Source organism: Rhinolophus ferrumequinum, chromosome 23 (genome assembly GCF_004115265.2).
Source record: "Rhinolophus ferrumequinum isolate MPI-CBG mRhiFer1 chromosome 23, mRhiFer1_v1.p, whole genome shotgun sequence".
In the NCBI taxonomy this organism is placed as follows: domain Eukaryota; kingdom Metazoa; phylum Chordata; class Mammalia; order Chiroptera; family Rhinolophidae; genus Rhinolophus; species Rhinolophus ferrumequinum.
Window position 1 is genome coordinate 44,332,424 of NC_046306.1, and position 22,692 is coordinate 44,355,115.

The following is a 22,692-nucleotide window of genomic DNA, read 5'->3' on the forward strand; positions in this document are numbered from 1 at the left end:
ATCCCCTTAGTCTACCACCAATGGATTTCATGTAATCCTTTTTACATCTTTTCCTTTGATTCTAATGTATAAAATATGCTGCCAAACTGCCATTCTCCCAAGCATTTTCTTAATTCCTTGAGATTCTGCTTCCCTGAAATTGTCTATTTGGCTCAAATAAACTCATAAAAATTCTCTACAAGTTTGGATATTTCTTACATTGGCACAGTTTTGCACCCCTCTGGTACTCCTGTTAACTAAGGGTGACCTGTCCCTGGGCTGTAGTCACAAAGGACCGGCGACATTTCAGAGCCGACAACTGCACAGACCGCCAACAGTTCCCTGTGCGATAACCCACCCGCTTAATGAAAGAAGCCAGCTTCTCCGTCTCCTTCCCGGGTGCCAGATGGCACAGAACACCCCCTCTCCCCGCCCCACCCCCAGCAGTTTCGACATCTGCCTCACTGAAGGAGGGCAAAATGAAAAAACAGATAAGCACAAAGCCGCTGCAAATAAGGAAAATGGTGCTGCTAATCGCCCTCCACCGTAAGCAACTCAGACAACCTCTCGCGCCCTAAAGACCACGATTCCGGAGTGGGACCTGATATCGCTGTTTTTAGGCTCAAGCACTGAGAAATCTCGCGGGAGCTCGGCCACCTTGGGTGTGGAAGGGTCAGGTGACCCTCACAGCTCCGCCCACATGTTCCTTGCGTGTGAGCCAGCCTCACGCATGCGCTGGCGGGGCAGGGAGTTGGAGCGTGGGGTGGCGGCCGGCAGGATGGGGCTAAGTGTGCGGGCCGTTTTCTTTGACCTGGACAACACGCTCATCGATACGGCGCAGGCGAGTAGAAAAGCCATGTTGGAGGTAACTTCCCCGGACGGAGTCAGCGCGTCCCACCCCGTACCGCGCGCTGTCCTGTTCTCTTGGCGTCCTTTCGCCCCTCTCCTTACACCGCGCCCGGGGTCAGGTGATCCCGCAGGGGCCCCGGAGGCACTGGCCTCTGGTCCTTTGAGACACACACACCATCCCCCGCTTCCCGGAGGAGCGGAGAAGAAGGATGAGTGGGCTGGGGAGGCTGCCTTCCCTCCAGCCGTGCGGCTTAGGTCACCTGCCTATCTACGCATAGGCTCTGTGAAGCTGGGTTCTTGAAGTAGGTTCCAAGCGCTTTGGGACCCGGAAGGATATCATTAAAGCTGCCACGTTGGCAGAGTTACTCACAAACCTGGAAAGACCATCACACCACGCCGCGAGTCACCTGTTTTTTTGCCAGGACAGGTTTGAATTAACCAGAATGAGTGCAGGCAGCAGGCGCTCTGTGATTGACCTCAGGAGAGGGTTGTCCCCTCACTGCGTGTTCTTCCGTGGATTTTTGAGGAGGCTCAAGAAGCTACACAGCTATCAGTGGTGAGCCTGGACTTAGTCGACTGCAGAAACTGCCCTCCTGTCACCCTTAGTAGATTTCTGAGGGACACTCAGAAGTCCACCCTGAGGCGTGGCTCAGCAGCATCCTCTCCTCTAGACTCACACATGCTGTGTTAGACCTTTCCTGTGCTCTTCAAGCCCCTAATCCATCCCAGCTTTCTTTCCCTCTGCCTTCAGATTTAAGGAGAAAACCAAGGATTATCAGATGTGAAAAGTCCATTTTCAAAAGCTAATCCTTCCCACCCTGAATGTCCCTTCCTCTTTATACTTCATTAGTTAGGTGTTGTCTCCTGGATCTTCATCCTCTGTGCATTCCACCCGTGCATATTTTGGTCTGCCCTGTACTTTAAAAACAAAACAAACAAACAAACAGAATGTTCCCTTGGGACTTCCTTCTTCCACTAGATGTTACCTATCTCTTAACAGCCGTGTTTTTCAGGAGGAATCTACACCCATTATCTCCAAGTGTCTAGCTCCTGTTTATTTCTAAATCCACTGCAATGTAGCTTTCCTATTTGCCACTAGCATGAAATTGACTTGACAAGTCATTAGGCATCTTCCAATTTGCCAGAATCAATGGATCTTTTAATTTTATCTTCATGACTTTACTGAGGCATTCCACACTATTGACCATTCCCTTCCATTTTCACACCCTTGACCTTGACCTCAGGGACACCAGCCTGTGCTATATTGCCTCTAGTATCTCTAGCTGCAGACGGTACATGTTTACCTATGTGTTCTTGGCAGACCAAGCCCAATTAGTCCAAATCATGCTGTAGGCCAACAGTTCAGGCTTTAAAATCAAGCATTTGAGTTTAAATCACAGCTCTCCCAATACCTAGCTGAAAGTACCTGAACAAGTTTTTCAACCACTCTAAGCCTCAAATCCTCATAAAATTTGAATAATGATATTGGTCCTCAACAGTCTTATCAGGTAGGCTTAGTATAATGCAGTGGAAGTACATTGCATCCAGTGTTCACTTGATGAATTGTACCACTACCCACCCTGTCACCCAGTCCATCATTTGCATAGCCTCCTGGCCTTTGTCTTAGTTAAAGCTGGACTCTTATCATCTAGACTGTTGCCGTGGTCTTGTCCACATTCGTGTCATCTTAAAATTTGTGAAACAAATGTTAGATTGTACTTCTCCCTGATCTTTACACCTCCCTTATGGCAGCAGTGTATTTTGTTCCGATATCTCCTAATGCACTTGCCAAAGGATATTACAGTTATTTTTTTGCAACTCAGATGCCCACAGCTAAACTAAGCTTCCTAAGAGGGAACTGTCAGTCATCTCCATTTGACACATAGTAAATGCTGAAGGAAAGCTGGATGGATGGATCAAAATCCAGGTCTCCCCATACTTGGTTCTGTTGCCAACTTCTTTGAACTGTGTGCTTCTGACTATACAAGGAATGCTTTATCACATAAAAATATAACAACACCCACAAATGTTGGCCTATTTAAAAGTAATATTCCAGCTTTCATAAGTCACTCTGAATGAGTTATGAAAAGAGGAAGGGGGAAAGGTCTAGCTATTGCCTTGGGCTTGGGGATGAGTCATATACTTACTATTTAGATCAACTTTAATTTTTTAAAAATCTTCTGGGAAAGTTATTTCCACTCTCTCAGGCCTGTCTCAGTGTCGCTACTCAAGAGGAAGCCTTATTCAGAAGTTTAGGGTTTCTCTGAACAAAGCAAAAAAGATATCTGCAATTTAAGTTTTACTTTCTAGGAAGGATAACTGATCATAATACATCAAATGTATTTATAACTGTGTTAGGCAAATTGGAGACGGGAACAAATTGTAGTTTTACATACGTTGGTCAGATTAGGTCACAGTAAGTGGAAAATGTTTGAGCAAAGACTTGAACTAAAAACAGGAGTTCTTGAATAGTTAGGCTGTATACAGGCAGTCATAGTTTGTGAGCATGTATTTTTAACTTTGTTTTATTTGGAGTTCAGCCACTTCATATCTTAATCATAGTATTATATGGTTGTAGCCCTCAAAAAGTCTTCTTAAATCACAATTAGCTAAATGTTAGTACTGATAGCATTAACTTTAATTCTGGGTCCAGAGAGCAGGATGTAGAAGAATAGTTTCCTTTTTGTACATTATTAAGATACAGCCTTAAGTAGAGTTGTTTCTTTTCTTTTTCAGTTTTAGGTATACAAAACAACGTAGACTAGACATTTACACCCCTCACAAAGTGATAATCCCACCAAGTCTATTACCCATCTGACATTGTATGTAGCTATTATAATACCATTGACTATACTCCCTATGTTGTACTTTACATCCCGTCACTTTATATATACTGGGGGTACTAAAATATATATACACGTGACTTGTGTTCATCTTTTGTTATCGGTATATATTGAGTATTACAATTTTAATACAGTTTTTTCCTTTCTTAAAATGTGTATACTTTTTTTTGGCACCCTCTGTATATTTGATTACAGTTGACATTCAGTATTTTATATTAGTTTCAGGTGCACAGGGCAGTGGTTGGGCATTTATATAATCTATGAAGTGATCCCCCTGGTAAGTCCAGTGCCCATCTGGCACCCTACATAGTCTTTACAACATTATTGATTATATTCCCCATACTGTATTTCATATCCCCGTGACTATTTTGTGACTGCCAATTTGTACTTCCTAATCCCTTCACCTTCTTCCCCATCCTCAACCTTCCTCTCATCTAGCAGCCATCACTTTGTTCTCTGTATGTATGAGTCTATTTCTATTTTGTTTGCTCATTTATTCTGTTCTTTAGATTCCACATTTAAGTGAGATCATATGGGATTTATCTTGTTCAGTCTGACTTATTTCACTTAGCATAATAACCTCTAGGTTTGTCTATATTGTGGCAAATGGTAAGATTTCATTATTTTTTATGACAGAGTAATACTCTGTACTATACAATGTACCACAATGTCTTTATCCAAGAGACATCTTGATGGGCATTTCAGTTGTTTCCATATCGTGGCTATTGTAAATAGTGCCACAGTAAACATAGGGGTGCATGTATTTTTTCAAATTAGTGTTTTGGATCTCTTCGGATGAATACTCAGGAGTGCAGTTGCTTCGTCATAAGGTAGTTGTATTTTTAACTTTTTGAGGAGACTCCAAACTGTTTTTCATAGTGGCTGGGCCAATTTGCAATCCCACCAACAGTGCACAAGCATTCCCTTTTCTCCACATCCTCACCAGCACTTGTTTGTTGATTTATTGACGATAGCCATTCTGACAGAAATGAGGCGGTATCTCATTGTGGTTTTATTTGCATTTCCCTGATGATTAGTGACATTGAGCATCTTTTCATATGTCTATTGGCCATCTGTATGTCCTCTTTGGAGAAATATCTATTCAAGTCCTCTGCCCACGTTTTACATTGCTTGCTTTCATTTGTTTATTTTTTCTTTTGTCTCCCGTGCCTGAGAAGATATATCAGTAAAGATATTACTAAGGGTAATATCTAAGAGTTTACTTCCTATATTTTTTTCTAGTAGTTTTATGGTTTTGGGTCTTACATTTAAGTCTTTAATCCATTTTGAGTTTATTCTTGTATGTGGCATAAGAATGTGGACCAGTTTCATTTTTTTGTATGTCTCTGTGCAGTTTTCCCAGCACCATTTATTCAATAGACTGTGTTTACCCCAATGTAAATTCTTGCTTCCTTTGTCATAGATTAAATGATCATATAGGCGTGGATCTATTTCCGGGCTTTCTATTCTGTTCCACTGATCTATGTGTCTGTTATTATGGCAATGTCATGCTTTTATTGATTACTATAGCCCTGTAGTATAACTTGATATCGGGTAGTATGATACCTCCTGCTTTGTTTTTATTTCTCAGGATTGCCGTGGCTATTAGGGGTCTATATGGTTGAAATATACATTTTAGGATTATTTGTTCTAGGTCTGTGAAAAATGCCATTGGTACTTTGATAGTGATTGCGTTGAATCTATATATTACTTTGGGTAGTGTGGACATTTTAACTATGTTAATTCTTTCTATCCAAGAGCATGGTATAAATTTCCATTTATTTGTATCTTCTTTAATTTCTCTGTTCAATGTCTTATAATTTTCTGCGTACAGTCTTTTACTTCCTTGGTTAAATATTTTCCTAAGTATTTTTTTGATGAAATTGTAAATGGGATTGTTTTCTTACTTTCTCTTTCTGATAGTTCATTATCAGTGTGTAAAAAATGCAAACTGATTTCTGAATATTAATTTTGTATCCTGCTACTTTGTTAAATTAATTTATAAGTTCTAATAGTTTTTTGGTGGAATCTTTGAGGTTCTCTATATATAGTATGTCATCTGCAAATAAGGACAGTTTTATTTCTTCCTTTCTCATTTAGATGCCTTTTATTTCTTGTCTGACTGCTGTGACTAGAACTTCCAGTACTGTGTTGAATAAAAGTGGTGAACGTGGGCATCCTAGTCTTCTTCCTCATCTTAAGGGGAATGCTTTTAGCTTTATCCCATTGAGTATGATGTTAGCTGTGGTTTTGTCACATATGGCCTTTATTATGTTGAAATATGTTCCCTTTATTCCCACTTTGCTGAGAGTTCTTTTGTTTTATCATAAATGGATGCTGGATATTGTCAAATGCTTTTTCTGCATCTATTGATGTGACCATATGACTTTTATTTTTTATTTTGTTAATGTGGTATCACATTTATTGATTTGTAGATATTGAACCAAACTTGCATACCAGGAATGAATCCAAATTAATCGTGATGTATAATCTTTTAAATGAATTACTGAATTTGGTTTGCTAATATTTTGTTGAGGATTTTTGCATCTGTGTTCATTAGGGATATCGCTTTTTTGTTTGTTTTCATTTTTGTATTTTTTTTAATGTCTTTGTGTGGTTTGGAATCAGGGTAATGGTGACCTCCTCAAATAGGCTTGGGAGGCTTCCGTCCTCCTGGAATTTTTAGAATAGTTTGAGGAGAATAGGTGTTAATTCTTTTTTGAATGTTGGTAAAATTCACTTGTGAAGCCACTTAGTTCAGCACCTTTGTTTATTGGGAGCTTGTTGATTACTGATTTAATTTCGTTGGTAGTAATTGGTCTGTTCAGATTTTCTGTTTCTTTTTGATTCAGCCTTGGAAGATTGTATACTTCTAACAATTTATCCATTTTTTTGCAGATTGTCTAATTTGTTGGCGTATAGTTGTTCGTAGTATTTTCTTAAAATTGTATTTCTGTGGTTGTCACTTCTCTTCTTTCATTTCGGATTTTATTTATTTGGGTCCTCTTTTTCTCTTGATGAGTCTGGTTAAAGGTTTGTCAATTTTTGTTTATCTTTTCAAAAAATCAGCTCTTGGTTTCATTGATCTTTTTTATTATTTTTTTAGTTTCTTTTATTTATTTCCTCTCTGATGTTTATTATTTCCTTTCTTATGCTCACTTTGGGATTATTTTGCTGTTCTTTTTTTCATTTCCCTTAGGTGTAAAAATAGACTGTTTATTTGAGATTTTTTTTCCTGTTTCTTTAGGTAGGCATGCATTGCTATAACTTTCCCTCTTCGGACTGATTTTGCTGTATCGTATAGATTTTGGGTCATTGTATTTTCATTTTCATTTGTCTTAAGGTATCTTTTAATTTCTTTCTTGATCTCATTGATGACCCAGTCATTATTTAGTAGCATGTTATTTAGTCTCCATGTGTTTGTGTGTTTTTCAGTTTTTTTCTTGTAATGGACTTCTAGTTTCATACCATTGTGGTCATAGAAGATGCTTGATATATTTCAATCTTCTTAAATTTATTGAGACTTGTTTTGTGGTCTAACATGTGGTCGATCTTGGAAAGCGTTCCATGTGCACTTGAAAAGAACATATGTTCTGTGGCTTTAGGGTGAAATGCTCTAAAAATATCAATTAAAATATCAATTAAATCCATCTCGTCTATTGTGTATCATTTAAGGCCACTGTTTCTGTGTTGATTTTCCATTTAGAAGATCTGTCCATTGGTGTCAGTGGGTTGTTAAAGGCCCCTACTATAATTGTGTTAATGGTTGATCTCTGCCTTTATGTTGGTCAATATTTGCTTTATATATTTAGGTGTTCTGCTGGGAGCATAAATGTTTACTAGGATTACGTCCTCTTATTAGATTGATCTCTATTATTATGTAATGTCCCTCTTTATCTCTTATTATAGTCTTCATTTTAAAGTCTACGAGGTCTAACAAGTTCATGAACTTGTTGCAAAAATGTTGCTAACTTTTTTTGATGTCAGAGGGATTATTCATTACGAATTTGTGCCAACTGGGCAGTTAACCAAGTTTACTATTTGGGTGTGCTAAAAAGACTGCGTGAAAAAAGTTAGACGACCTGAACTTTTCGCCAGCAATTCATGGCTCTTGCATCACAACAATGCACCAGTTAACACGGCTCTGTCTGTGAGGGAGTTTTTAGCCAATAAACAAATAACTGTATTGGAACACCCTCCCTACTCACCTGATCTGGCCCCCAATGACTTCTTTCTTTACCCAAAAATAAAGGAAATATTGAAAGGAAGACATCTTGATGACATTCAGGACCTCAAAGGTAATACGATGACAGGTCTCGACAAGAGTTGGAATGGCCATTCCAGAAAAAGAGTTCCAAATTGCTTTGAAGGGTGGACTAGGCACTGGTGTTGGTGCATAGTTCCTAAGGGGAGTTCTTCAAAGGTGACCGTAGTGATAGTCATCAATGAGGTATGTAGCACTTTTTCTAGGATGAGTTCTCAAACTTAATTGTCCTACCTTATATTTGTTTATTAAGTATTGCTACTCCAGCTTTTGTGTTGTTCCCATTTATGTGAAATAGCTTTTTCCACTCCTTTACTTTCATTCTGTATGTATTTCAGTCTTTCGATCTGAGGTGCGTCTCTTGTAGACAGCATATGCATGGGTCTTGTTTTCTTATCCTTATGTGTTTTGTTTGGAGCATTTAATCCGTTTACATTTAAAGTGATTATTGATTGGCACATAGTTATTGCCATTTTATTATTATTATTTTCGATCTTCATTGTTTTGTTTATTTTGTTTTCTTCTTTTTTCTACTTAAAAGTCCTTTTAACATTTCTTGTAATATTGGCTTGTTGATAATGAATTCCTGTAGCTTTTTCTTGTCTGGAAAGCTCTTTATCTCTCCCTTAAGTTTAAATGATAGCCTTGCTGAATAGAGTAGTCTTGGTTGTAAGCCCTTGTTTTTCATCACTTTGAATATTTCCTGCCACTCTCTCTGGCCTGCAAAGTTTTGATAATTAACTGACAGTCTTATGGGAGATCCCTTACAAGTTACTAGTTGCCTTTTTTTGCTGCTTTTAGGATTCTCTCTTTGTCTTTAACCTTTTCTATTTTAATTATAATGTGTTCTGGTCTGGGCCTGTTTGGGTTCATCCTCTTTGGGACTCTGTGCTTCCTGGGCTTGTATGTATATTTACTTCACCAGGTTTGGAAAGTTTTCAGTCATTATTTCTTAAAATATGTTCTCCGTCCCTATCTCCCTTTCTTCTCTTTCTGGTACTCCTATGATGTGAATGTTGTTACGCTGGATGTTTTCCCAAGGTCCCTTAAACTATCTTCATTTCTTTAATTCTTTATTCTGTTTGTTGTTCCAATTGGGTGTTCTCCGCAACCTTGTCTTCTAAGTCACTTGTTTGACTCTCTGCTTCATCTCATCTGCTGTTTATTCCTTCTAGTATATTCTTCATTTCAGTTACAGTATTCTTAATTTCTGACTGGCTCTATTTTATGGTCCTATGTCCTTCTTTATGCTTGCTATCTCTTTGTTGAAGTTCTCACTAAGTTCCTTAAGCATTCTTATAACCAGTGTTTTGAACTGTGTTTCTGGTAGGGTTTTTCTTTTTTTGCCTCCATTTCATTTAATTTTATTTCTGGATGTTTCTCCTGTTCTTTTATTTGAGACATGTTTTTTTTGTTTCTTCATTCTGGCTGCCGCTCTGTGTTTACTTCTATGTATTAGGTAGATCTACTGTGTCTCTCAGTCTTTGCTGCGTGGCCTTATGTATAGCATGTGTCCTGTGTGGTCCAATGGCACAGTCTCCCTGGTCTCCTATGTGTATGTTCCAGGAGTGTCCCTTGAGTGTTTGTGTGTGTTCTCCTATTGTAAGTAAGCCTTGATTGTGTCAGTGGGCGGGATTGACTCCCAGTCTGACTCACTGTGAGTCAGCCAACAGTGTATGAGCTGGTTTGTGTGGGCTCATCCCTCAGAAGAGGATTGGCCCCTGTGGGCTTTTATGCCTGTTGAGACCCCGTTTTCGGGTGTGCTGCTTGTGGGGCTAACCAGTTAGTTCTCTGGTATGGTCTAAAGCTGGCTTCTGGGTGTGGTGATTTTGGTATCTCTTGGTAGGAGCTCCCGTGCACGCTAGTTTCAGTCTTGCCTGTTACCTGCCCATGGCTACCTGGCAGGAACCACAAAGCAGTATGTATTTGGCTGCTGCCTGTGCTGGACCTGAAGGCATGTGGGGTTGGCCTCACTGTGAACCGTGGCTGACTGCCACTAGTAGTGGGGCTGAGGCAGCTTAGCAAAAGGTCCAGGGCCCCCAGGCCTATTGCCATCCACTGGCTGCCTGTAAGGCCCAATCATTGAAAGAGTCTTCTTAGGAGGGGAGGCTAGGCTGGTTGACCTGGTGTTGAGAGTGCCCTCGGCAATGTAGCATTAGCTGGCGGGGTGCAGTCCCAGGGAGTCATGAGACATGGCCAGTGGTTTTTACAAAGTTAATGCAGATTCAGTTCCTGTACCAGTTTCCAACCTGTAATTGTTTCGCACAGTGCACTAAGAACACGGCAACCAGCCACTGCTTGCCTCGGGGCAGTGCCTGGCATATGACCACTTTGCGAAATGCCCCTAGCACACCACAGCTTGCCACCACTTTCCTTGGGCTGGCAAATCCCTGAGAGCTGCCCTGTAGGGCCTGAAGCACAGGTTTTGGGTCACTGTTCACCACCAAAAGCTCTTCAGGCTGTCACTGGGCCATTTGCTGCTGTAAACGTCTTCCATGGCTTAATAGGGTGGGGCTGGCCACCCAGGCACCAAGAGTGCCTCTGGCATTGCAGCTATAGGTGGTGGGGTTTCCTGGGAGCTAAGGGGTGTGGTTGGTTATTTCTACAAAGTCAGTGCAGTCTCGATTCTCGAACTGGTGCCGGGCCCCTGGGCACCCCGCAAAAATGCCCCAAGAACACTTCGGTCAGCCACTTCCCACCTCAGGTTCATAGGTCCCCAAGAGCTGCCCAGAAAGCTGCTGCAGAGCAGGTCTTGGGTCACCGCCCACTAGCAAACATTTCCCAGGCTGCCATGGGTAACCCACCACTGCAAAAAGGCTTGCACAGCAGGTGTGGTGGGGACAGCAGTCCAGAGTGTAGCACCAGCTGTGCAGGGGGTGAGGACCCAGGGCATCACCAAAGCAGTGCACACGCACAGATTCCACCTGACCAATGTGGTCCCAGCCTTGGCCCTTTAGGGGAGGGCTCAACGTTGAAAAGATGGCACCCTCCTGTAGGCTACACATGTGTCACACTTCACACTGGGACAACAATGTCTCCTGTCCCTGCAGCCCTCGCACCGAAGCCACACAGTCTTTCCCTGCATGTCTCTGGGCCTCCCAAGCTGCTTGCCCCTCCACCAGAGACAAGGGGAGGGAGTGTTTACAAGTGAGTCTGTGTGTGAGCTCTATAAGAGGTTGTCTGGGTTTCTAGTTGCCTTCTGTGTCACTGGGACAGGTAGACAGAGTGCTTGCCGAGTTTCATTGCCAGATGCCGTGGGAACTCCTCTTCCTGGCACAGGACCTCTAGGCTGGGGAGCCCAGTGTGGGGCTGGGACCCCTCCCTCTTTAGGGGAGACCTCCACCACCGAGGTATTTCTCCCAGTGTTGAGCCACTGTCTGTGGATTTTGCGATCAGCCCATTTCTTGTCCCTACCCCTTCTACCACTCTCAATGTGGCCTCTTCTTTATAGCCTTAGTTATAGGGGTTTTGTTCAGCTTGTCTTCAGATGATTCTTGAGGTTAATTGTTCTATATTTGTAATTTTGGTGTGGTCCTGGGATGAGGTAGGCATAGGTTTTACCTAATCTGCCATCTTTGTTAAATAGAGTTTTGAAGTAGATAAAGTTTTAGCTTGTATTATGTCTACAAATTGATTCCCCATTCCCACTCCCTAGCCTCCACTATCTTAGGGCATCTTTCTTCAGGTCTGTAAGTACCTGGTGGGCTTATTCTACTCACAGTTTTTTTTCAAGCCTGCCTTACCCCTTGCACAAAATGTCATCACGCCTCCAAGTTAGAGCTCTTTTTCCTCCACCCCCAATTAAATCAAAACTCCCATTCTCTCAGTGCAAATGTTAGGAGAGTTTATACTAATAGTAACATGTACTAATTCAACTTGGGTATTATTTCTGTTTGATCTAATATTAATATGTGAATGACTGATACACTTTTTTCCCAAGGATGTTAATATTATTAAAATGCTACTTGTTTTCTCAAATGAATCTGTAATTAGTTGCTGTGTGACAAAATGGGAAAGTTAATTCAGGGGATGTAATGGGAAGAAATTTTGAACCGTGGGAGTGGTATACTATGCCTTTACAAGAATTTCCTTTTTAAGATAAGCTAATTCTGCTTTTTCAGAGACCCAAGAATGTACTTAATGAATTGCCAATTGCAGTAACATAAAATTGGTTTTCTATTGGGAGCTCTCTGTTTACTATGAGTTAGCTCCTATTTAAGCTCAAGCATGGTGTAGTCCTAGAGCCCTGCTTCTTTTTATTGTGTAAACATAACGTTGCTGAAACTGTAGAAAGACCTTCAGTCATAGCTCAAGAGTAATTCAATTGACATTATTATAAAAGATGGTGACATAGCAACGAAAGTTGAAAAAACTTGATTTGTTAATTGAAGTTTAACCTTAGGAGGCAAAATTTTTCAGTGTTTTGCCTTCACCTAAAATTCTTAGAACTGGTATATTTTTCTTGGACTAAAAACTTGTATTAATTATTATATTTTCTGATGAGCACAAATAGCCTAAAAAATCTTTACTTTTGATGTAAGTGATTGTTGTACTCTGAAGGAAGACTGTGTCTATTCCTCTTTCTTCTTTTCAGTAGGTGAATTGAGTGTCTGATGTGAATAGCGTACCACTTATTCCCTGTATAGTTTAGGGCAACACATTTTAACTTGTTTGACTTATTTTTTCAACAGCAGTCAATTTTTAGTCCAAACTACGTGCACTGCACTCATCCTCAAAGATACAAAATAGTCTTGGCATGGTTGACTTTCCCCTGTTGTCCCTAAGACAGGGATTTCAAATGCATGTAGTTTGTTTGGGAGGTAATCCCAGGAAGCGCTCTAGGGGTGTGGTGAGTAAGACAGGGAAGGGAAGGAATTGAATATAGATTACATAAAAGAGCAGGTAACTGGTGTGAACAGTTAGAGAACTATGGGAGACAGTATGCGGAACATACTTTGTTTGTCCCTCCCAAGGGGCAAGAAAGCTATAATGTTTATTCACCAATTTCTGTCCATCATTGGTTGAGGCCTGCAACATTTCAGCCCAGCCTATGTGCATGGGTGCTCCTGTGGCCAAATAAAGCCTTCAGGCAGAGAAGCCCAAGCACTTACAGTATGAAGACGTTGGCATGTATATGAAGAGTGTGTGCCAAGGTGATTTGGGTAGCATCTGCTACCGTGTTTCCCCGAAAATAAGACTGGGTCTTATATTAATTTTTGCTCCAAACGACGCATTAGGACTTATGTTCAGGGGATGTTATCCTGAAAAATCATGCTAGGGCTTATTTTCCAGTTAGGTCTTATTTTCAAGGAAACACGGTCTAGCCTGGGACTCAAGGGCCTTTACATACTGATTCCAAACAGCCTCTCCAGTCTCATCTCTTAGCATCCTCCCTCACATGACTTCCATTTGGGCTGAAGTAAGCTTCTTGCCTTTCCCAGTTCACAAAATTCCAAGATCTGTGTCTTTGTTCGTGCTGTTCCTTCTGTCTAGAATGATTTTATCTTCCTCCCAACCCCACCTTAGGGGGTTGGTAACTCTTCAGTTGAAATATTTCTTCCTCTGCCAAACCTTTTGCAACAACCTTGTGGAATATCTTGTATCTTTCATTTTATTTCCACAGTTATTGTTCATAAGATTGTCATGACACTTAACCCAGTATTTGTAGTGGTTGCATACCTGCTTTTTCCTAGTCAGATAATGTCATGAGAACAAGGGATCCAGTTTCCAAGTGCCTAATACAGTAGTATAAAGGCAAGCATGTGGGCTTTGGAAGTAAGCAAGTGTGGGTTTAAATCCCAGCTCCAGCAAGTTGCTTAGCAGTTCTGAACTTCCACTTCCTCATCTTCAAAAGGGAACTCCGTTGCAGACTTAGAAAGGTAGAAATAATGTATGTGGGCATTGGGCATAATGCTTGTCACATTAGGGTTTTAGTAAATATTAGAAGACAGGCCAAATGGATAAGAACCTAATGTAATAAAAGCCAAGATAAAGAGCTGTGGGAACATGAGAAGGAGTCCTTAATTCTGAAAAGGGAATCAGAACCAGGGTAACAGAGAGTGACTCAGAGCTACTTGAATTTTTTTTATCTGGGAAATTAGGTTTGGAAGAAGCACTGAGTGGGTCATTAAACTGCTGAAAACACAGAACGTGCTTGATTCCATTAGAGCTATATACACGTTTTTAAAAGTACAGAATTGGATCCTCTTTTATATGATGGTCAATTCAGGTCTTCAAAACATAAAATGCATATAGAAGAGAAAAGCTGAGATGAATTAGCGTTATTTCTGGGAAGAATCCAAGTAATAGGTGTCAGAAAATTGCAATATTTTATGAAATATAAGCACAAGTTTTATTTTCATGTCTTCATGATCAGAATGAAAGGTGGTAGATGTAAACTGCCAAATGAAGGACTTTTTCGTTTGGCAGTTTACGTCTACCACCTTCAACTAAAACTGATATAGGAATGCCTTTCAAACTTTATACTCATAGTCAATGATAAGATATTAATATTCATTGATGTTCTTGCTGTTTCCCTCATGATGCTATTACTATTATGATATGCTCTCATTTCTTTCGATCACCTATTCTAATGATTTTTATAGGAAAGCACTCTATTTTACAATGATGGGAAACACACAAGAAACTTTTGAAAAAGTTATCGATGAAATTTTATTTAACCTTATCTCAAAAATGAGATGAGAAAACTTAAAAAACAACATCAATACACATACACACACACACACACACACACACACCCCATTTTTTTTTAGCTATATATAAAGAATCTTTTTTTAGCTATATATAAAGAATCTTTTTAGAATAGAAATTGGTAAAAAAAAAAAAAAAAAAAAGAATTGCTTGTCTAGAGAGGTTGGGAGATCTTCACTCTGGTATTCTTTAAAAATGAGACCAGTTCCCATCAGAAATGGTGTAGTAATAGAGCTGCATTAAGACAGAGGCGTGGAGTCAGAATCTCTGCTCTGGGTTTTATAGGATCACATCTTCTCACGGCATGACAATTAAAGACATAAAGTGTGTTAATGGAGTTATTTTCCTTTATTTAGGTGATAAAGCTCTTACAATCAAAATACCATTATTACAAAGAAGAGGCTGAAATCATCTGTGACAAAGTTCAAGTTAAACTCAGCAAGGAATGTTTTCATCCTTCCAATATCTGCATCACTGATATAAGGACTTCACATTGGGAAGAAGCAATCCAGGAAACAAAAGGTGGTACAGCTAATAGGAAATTAGCTGAAGAATGTTATTTCCTGTGGAAATCTACACGTTTACAACATATGACAATAGCAGAAGATGTCAAAGCCATGCTCACTGAACTTCGAAAAGAGGTCTACCTACTTCTGTTAACAAATGGAGACAGACAGACACAGAGGGAGAAGATCGAGGCTTGTGCCTGTCAGTCTTATTTTGACGCTATCGTTGTAGGTGGAGAACAGAAAGAAGAGAAACCAGCACCTTCCATATTTTATTACTGCTGTAATCTCCTTGGAGTACAGCCTGGGGACTGTGTGATGGTTGGTGACACACTAGAAACTGATATACAAGGAGGCCTCAATGCAAGGCTGAAAGCAACAGTCTGGGTAAATAAAAATGGAGTAGTACCACAAAAGTCATCTCCCATGCCACATTATATAGTTTCTTCTGTGCTAGAGTTACCTGCTATTTTACAAAGTATAGACTGCAAAGTCAGTATGTCAGCTTCAAGCACATAAAAGGGCATGATTATGTATTTTACAGCATTCAAACTAAAAAAATTTAAGACATTCTATATACTATGACCCAGTTCCAAGAATAATTTTACTTATGATTTAATAGCCAACCAACCATTTAATGGTATTTACATCTGGTGTTCAGAATACAAGTTAGTTTTAGTAGTGTGATCAAGAAAACTTGAAGAAATATGTTATTCTGTGACTTGAGGTTTTTTTAAAAATTACTTTATTAATTTTTTAGCATCTGGGATCCAAGATACCAAATGGGATAGCTTATACATGGATGCACAAATACAGGTTTTATGTTCTGGCTTAAAAATACACATTGTAAATCATATATAATAGAGATTTATCAGAACAACTAGATCTAGTTAATATAAAGTAAATATCAAATCACATGCAAATCAAAGGCATTTCAAAATGAGATTATTTTATGTATTTTTAAAAAATACAGTCCCATTCATTTATTTTAGCTTTTACTTCCATTGCCTTTGGAGTCAAATTCATAAAATGCTCTTTGAACCGAAGGTCCATAACTTTAGTACCTATGTTTTCTTCTATTTTATTGTGTCAGGTCTTATGCTTAAGTCTTTGATCCATTTTGAATTAATTTTGGTCCATGGTGTGACAACATGGATGTATTTTGAGAGTATGATGCTAAGCGAAATAAGTCAGACAGAAAAAGCAGAAAACCATATGATTTCACTGATATGTGGTATATAAACCAAAAACAACAAGAGAACAAGACAAATGAGAAACAAAAACTCATAGACACAGACAATAGTTTAGTGGTTACCAGAGGGTAAGGGGGGTGGGGGGTGGGAGATGAGGGAAAAGGGGATCAAATATATGGTGATGGAAGGAGAACTGACTGTGGGTGGTGAACACAGAATGGGATTTATAGGTGATGTAATACAGAATTGTACACCTGAAATCTATGTAACTTTACTAACAATTATCACCCCAATAAATTAAAAAAAACAAACCGTATTTTCACCTACTTTGTATACTTTCTTTTATGAATCTAATTTTTCTGCATGACCTTTTCTTTGGTGGGGGGGGCTCCAACTTTCCTATATTGTATACATAACAAATAGATTCCTCCAGTAAAAAAAATCTTAAAAATTAGCACGTGGTGCTCCTTTCCCATGACATGTTCATATCTTTCCAAAGTGAACTTGTAGTTTCCTGTTAGTCTTTACCTCTCATGGAAGTATTTTTATTATCTTTTCCCAGGTACACAGTGGAGTTGAGGGGACTATACTGTCTTGCTGGGGATAAGTGCAAGCCACATGTCACCAAAAGTCATTTGCCTTTTGTGGATACATCAGTGGGGAATTGCCTTTGCGCAGCCTACCCAGGCACCCCCACCCCACACCATGCCCCATCTATTCTCTACTGACTGAATAGTTTTACCCAAGTGATTAATAGAAAATTAGTTTTTGCTATGAACCATTTCCAGGTTGCCATTTTAATATTTGACTGGCTTTTAGTGTTACCATCTGCCTTAAGTCTCCTGTTTTTCAAATTTTGAGAAATATATCATTGTTTCACAAATTTCTGTATCCAATTCAGGGTTCACTTTGAGCTTACTAATTAATTACTCCATGGCAAGGCATCTTGCAACTAGAAAAATTTTATAGGCAGTCTCATGATTTCACCAACTTATAATCAAATGGCAATTAAAGAAAAAAGAGTGATGGCCAGATGGCTCAGTTGGTTAGAGCACGAACTCATAACAACAACATTGCTGATTCAATTCCTGCATGGGATGGTGAACTACGCCCTCTGCAACTAAGATTGAAAATGGCAACTGGACTTGGAGCTGAGCTGCACCCTCCACAACCAGATTGAAGGACAAAACTTGGAGCTGATGGGCCTGTTCCCCAATATTCCCCAATTAAATTTAAAAATAAATAAATAAATCTTTAAAAAGAAATAATGACTTTGGTTGTATTTTGGTAAGATTTTTTTCATTTTTATATAAGAAACTACTAAAGTAAAATGTTAGACTGTTAGGGTTTATATAGCTATGACTTTTTCAAGTATCGTATGATTCTGATACTTAAATTCTGGATTATGCCTCTATGAACCTATTTCGTTTCCTGTCTACTACCAAGAACAGAATTCTCTGCTATTGTGCAAATGCTCTGTTGTGTTTACTTCTCTTGATTTCTAAAAATTTGATTGTGCCATTGACTGTCCCAGGGTGCTATTGCTATACAGCTGAACATTTGTGAACAGGGTATGTTTGTGCATAGTTCCAGGTTTGATGCCCATGTGACCTCAATTATATTTTAGCTATTTGAAAATTATTAAGTTGGAGGATCGTGACAGAAAAATAATTATGTGCAAGATTTCTCTAATAAATGATGTGTCATACTGAGTGTCCTTTTGGCTGTTCCACAGGATGGATGTAGGCAGTGTCGCATTCATTATGCTGACTGGAGGAGGTTCGTCACTTGTAGATCACAGTGGCAAATCTCAATATGATAGCTCTTAGGATGTTAGGGGAGCTGTTATTCAACAAAAGTCATCTGGGAGATGGAAAATGAAATAATTGCGTTTCCTTATCTTCACAGTTTGTATTTTATACAGTGCAGTAATGCAATATTTCTTTCTATTTGCTCCCATCCTTAGAGAAGGACTTTGTGGTTTTCTACCTTCTGAGTGGAATGTTACAGAAGATAGGAAGAAATCTTGGAATAGACCTATGATTTTATTAAGGTTTTTGTTATAAAATTCCTTAAAATTAAAAAAAAAAATGATGTAACAGTAGTGTCCTCTCATCTTAATTTTTTTTTAATTTCCCCATAGTAGTATGCTCAAAGTCATAAAGTCTCAATTGTCCAAAGGCTGGCCCAAACACTATAGTTAGAGAAGAAGGCCTAAGGTAGACACCTAGAATACTGACTTAAAGATGGATGTTTTTTAATTCCATATATACATTCACCCACTGGTGCACAAACAAATTAGATCTGGTAGTGATAGGGTACGTAGATTGATAGAAATGATCAGGAAAAGGAGAGACCTAGCCCTGGTTAGAAGCCCCTTCCTGCATCTCCAGTTAGGTCAAAACCCCTTACAGCTGCCCTCACTTAGGGTACAAATGCCTTATTAGCCCAGCAGGATTCCAGGCTCAGGCTTATCCCTAAATCAAAGGGATGTATTGTTAGACACTAGAGAGAGAAAAAAGCCATCCTGCTTATCAGAATATACACCCTGCTTCTCAGGGTCATTTTAATAAGCTCAGACAACCTTGAGAACAAGAAGGGAATACGAGGTACACCAGGTGGGAGAATGAGAGGTACTACAGAGAGGGGAGAGACAATTGTACCCATAGAAATAAAAACTCATACAATGTAAGGAGAGGCTCTCTTGGGTCAGCCCACTCCATGTCTCGGAGGGTGCTAGCTTTTACTAATAAACTTTTTGCTGTTCTGTGCTACACAAACTATGTCTCTTGACTGAATTCTTTCCTTCAAGAAGACAAAGAGCCAAGGTACAACGTCACTGCCAGTAACAGTAGTGCCCAGAACCCAAAAGTATTGCAGAAAAGACAGTTACAGTTTATTATAGTTACAGAGGTACTTGGTTTAGCACTTTCAAACGTATTTGCAATTGCAGTAAGAAACATTCTCCATCACAACCCATTAAACATTTATTTACAGTGAATATATATGTGTGTGTGTGTGTGTGTGTGTATTAAATAGTTTTATATATTTAACTGAAGCAAGATTTATAAAGCAACTTCCTTACTATATATGATACTCAAAGTTTTTCATTCCATCCTCTTTTTAAATTAGGGAATATATCCATTTTGGAATAAGCACTATTTGTGATATACAAGCCAAAGGAATAAAAAAGGGTGAATGGCAAAAAATCTCATCTCTTTCCCAGGGACTCACTTCCCTGTCAGCAGCTTCCTGGGTATCTGTATATACAGGTATACTTCAAAGATATTGTGGGTCCTGTTCCAGACCACCACAATAAAGCAAATACCATAATAAAGTGAGTCACATGAATTTTTTGGTTTCCCAGTGCATATGAAAGTTACATTTACACTATACTATATTAAGTGTGCAATAGCATTATGTCCAAAAAAATGTAATGTTGATCATTTTATTGAAACGAGAATGAAGAGTGACTGCTTAATGGGTACGTACAGGTTTTCCTCTTCAGGTGATGAAAATGTTCAGGAACTAGATAGTGATTATGGTTTCACAGCATTGTGAATGTACTTAATGCCCTTAAATAGTACAACTTTAAATGATTTAAAAGTTAAATTTTATTATGGTTTCTTTGTTAGTGTATGTCATTCATATTCCAGTTGCTGAGTACCTAATAATTAGACGTGTATCTAATCTTTCTGTACATCTCCCAAACTTGAAATCTGTACTTGAAAATCTAATAAAGTAAAATAACAGTAAAATACACTTTGAAAACCACACATACAGCGCTTTACTGAGGGTCTAGCAGATGTCGGTAAAATAAGATAGTTCCAGTCTCCCCTGAAAACAGCTGCTGTTACATTTAACTCCTTGGAATAAGCAAATTTTGTGGGAATTCAGTGGGTTAACTCCTCCATCTAAGAATAATAAACAACATGGGGCAAAGAATAGTTTGTACAATCAGTGTAGACACTGAGGCTGGTGAAATGGCTTATGCAAAGTTCCACAGTGCAAGAGCCTGGCCACAGACAGTCCCACTCTTTCCAGGCTGACCAAATTCTTTGCTAGCCCCAGCACACGTTAACCAATCCCAATGAAGTGTTGGATACTGTGGCAGGTTAAAGAAAATGAGAGGTTCACATTTGGAAAACCAGATAGTCAAATATAAAAACTAAAGAACTTAGTAAGAAAAACATGTGTAACCAGTGTGCCAAACAAGGATGACACTGGGGTGGAATCAAAATGAACTTTTCTGTCCCCTGTTCCTTTAACATTGACTCAAGCCCTGCCAATGAATAAAAACTAGATGAAAATTGCAGCCTGTTCTGCTCATTCCTGGGGAATAGTTCTATGATCACTTGAAATCACAAGTACAATCTTGACTCAGACATGTGAAGGATCCAACCCAAAGATTAGTTCACACCTCAATCTTTGTTTATGAGCAGAACTACCCAGCACCCTGCCTGTCCCCCCTGCAAGACCTGTACTTACTGGAGCTTCTCTACGGGGATGGTTGTCTACTTCTACACTCATTTCCTCCTTGCAAGCTGGGGAATGGAGGGTGGACATGGAGGTTCTCACTTCCCTGGAGCCTGCTACTGTCATGAGTTGGCTCCAAAGCCTGCAGGCCCAACAAGTTTTCACAGCTCTTTGGCTCAGGGGTATAGAGAAAATTATCATCAACATTTTAGAAAATAGGGTAAAACTTACGTCTATGGCTTTGTGTGCATGTGTGAAATTGGATGTGTGAGTACATGTGGGTATGGGGAATGTGAATAGTAGAGGGAAAGTATGTATATGAGTGTGTCTAGAGGTGTGTTAATGTGAAGCAGGTTGAGTATGTACAGTGTATGTATGCACACGTATGTGTAGAAGGGATGTATATGTGTATGCATAGTGAGGTCTGTGTGTGGTAGGATGTGTGTGATTGGTGGTGGGGAGTGGATGTAGACTGTCTTGTGGATATGTGTGCGTGGCTATACGTTTGGGAGTGTGGGTCTAGTGGGCCTGTGTGCATGGATAAATGTAAGTAGTGGGGCTTGTATAATGGTGTGTAAAGGGATGCGTGTCTATGTAGTGGGGTTGTATGAAGGAGTGTGTGTGTGAGTACTCTGCTGAGTATTGTGATAGATTTGTGTGGAGCTCTGTGTATAGTGTGGTGCTTATGTGTGTTTGCATGTAAGAGACTAATGGGTGTTTGTGAGTAGTGAGGTGTGTATTTAGTCGTGAGGTGTGTTTAGTGGAATTATGTGTGAGTGGTGGGGTGTATATGTGATGAGGCTGTGTGTGTCAGGAGCAGGATGTACGTGAGGAGTGGGATTGCATGTGTAGGTGTGACAGCAATTAGGTGTGTGCTTGTTGGGGTGTCTGTAAAGTGGAGCTGTGGATGGCAGGGTGTATAGGTAGTGTGGGGTGTGCCTAGTCAGGTGTGTGTGTGTATGTGTATGTTAGGTTTCTGGGTGTTAGTGTGTCTAGTGCTATTGTGTTAATGGGGGGGCCTGGGGTGTGTGTGTGTGTGTGTGTGTGTGTGTGTGTGTGTAGTGGTAGCTGACTAAGAACAATGTGGAAAACATATAGTTCTTTATTGGGTTAAAACATGCCTGGGTGAGAGACAGAGAGAGAAAGAGACAGACTCAGACTGAGAGAGGGGCAGACAGAAAAGCTGGGAATCTCTTTTAAGATGCCGACCAGGGCTGCCACTTGTTTCTATGCCAGTCATTTCCTCTGACCCTCCAAAGTTCCTTTTTAAAGGAGCTCTTATCCTTGGCCTTTTCTCTAAATTTCTCTGGTTGATGGGTTGGCAGCCACCAAGTGAGCCCAACTGCACAGGTCAGATTCATCCCACAATTTGTGACTCAAAGGCTCTGGCTCATGGGCTCCATTCATGAATGCCCATAGGGGCCAGACTAGTCTAAGGGTGAGCCAAGTAGGCCAGGGCACAGAGTGGTGTGCACTGTGGAAAACCCAGGAGGGGTGATCCACAGGAAGACCCTGATCATCAAGCCAAGCAAAACAGATCTGAGGTGAAAGCACAGGGCTCTTGGCTTATGAACTCAGCACGCCTCACTTCTGTAGAGTGAACTCTTAAAAGGAAGAATGAGGTAAGGCCACAGAAAAATAGAAAGTGGACCTGTGGCGAGAGAACAGAAAGAAGTAGGTATGTAAGGAGAAAAAGGGTGAGGGAACTGCAGGTGACCAGAGGTGTTATAGACAGAATTGTGTCCCACCCAAATGTCATATGTTGAAGCCCTAACCGCTAAAGTGACTATATTTTAAGATAGGGTCATGAAAGATGTAATTATGGTTAAATGAGGTCATAATAGTGGGGCCTGAATCCACAAGCACTGGTA

The 22,692-nt window shown here is 39.8% G+C and overlaps 1 protein-coding gene across 3 annotated transcripts; it reads left to right on the top strand.

Moving 5' to 3' along the window:
- The first annotated feature begins 698 nt into the window (after window positions 1-698).
- On the top strand, window positions 699-17,458 carry NANP (N-acetylneuraminic acid phosphatase). 3 transcript variants are annotated; one of them, XM_033094283.1, is made up of 3 exons: window positions 703-844; window positions 15,003-15,539; window positions 16,908-17,458. In XM_033094283.1, exons 1-3 carry the CDS (start codon window positions 710-712, stop codon window positions 16,950-16,952), a joined length of 717 nt encoding a protein of 238 aa, XP_032950174.1. In that variant the 5' UTR covers window positions 703-709; the 3' UTR covers window positions 16,953-17,458. The 3 variants fall into 3 exon arrangements, with proteins under 3 accessions (XP_032950173.1, XP_032950174.1, XP_032950172.1); XM_033094282.1 differs by lacking the exon at window positions 16,908-17,458 and having other exon boundaries at window positions 699-820; window positions 15,003-16,212; XM_033094281.1 differs by lacking the exon at window positions 16,908-17,458 and having other exon boundaries at window positions 15,003-16,212.
- Window positions 17,459-22,692: the final 5,234 nt, after the last annotated feature.

Excerpts from the sequence above, each read along its gene's own strand:
- NANP (XM_033094281.1), top strand. The coding sequence starts at position 710 with ATGCGCTGGCGGGGCAGGGAGTTGGAGCGTGGGGTGGCGGCCGGCAGG. Across the intron at positions 845-15,002 it reads GTAGAAAAGCCATGTTGGAG|GTGATAAAGCTCTTACAATC; the intron begins GTAACTTCCCCG and ends TCCTTTATTTAG.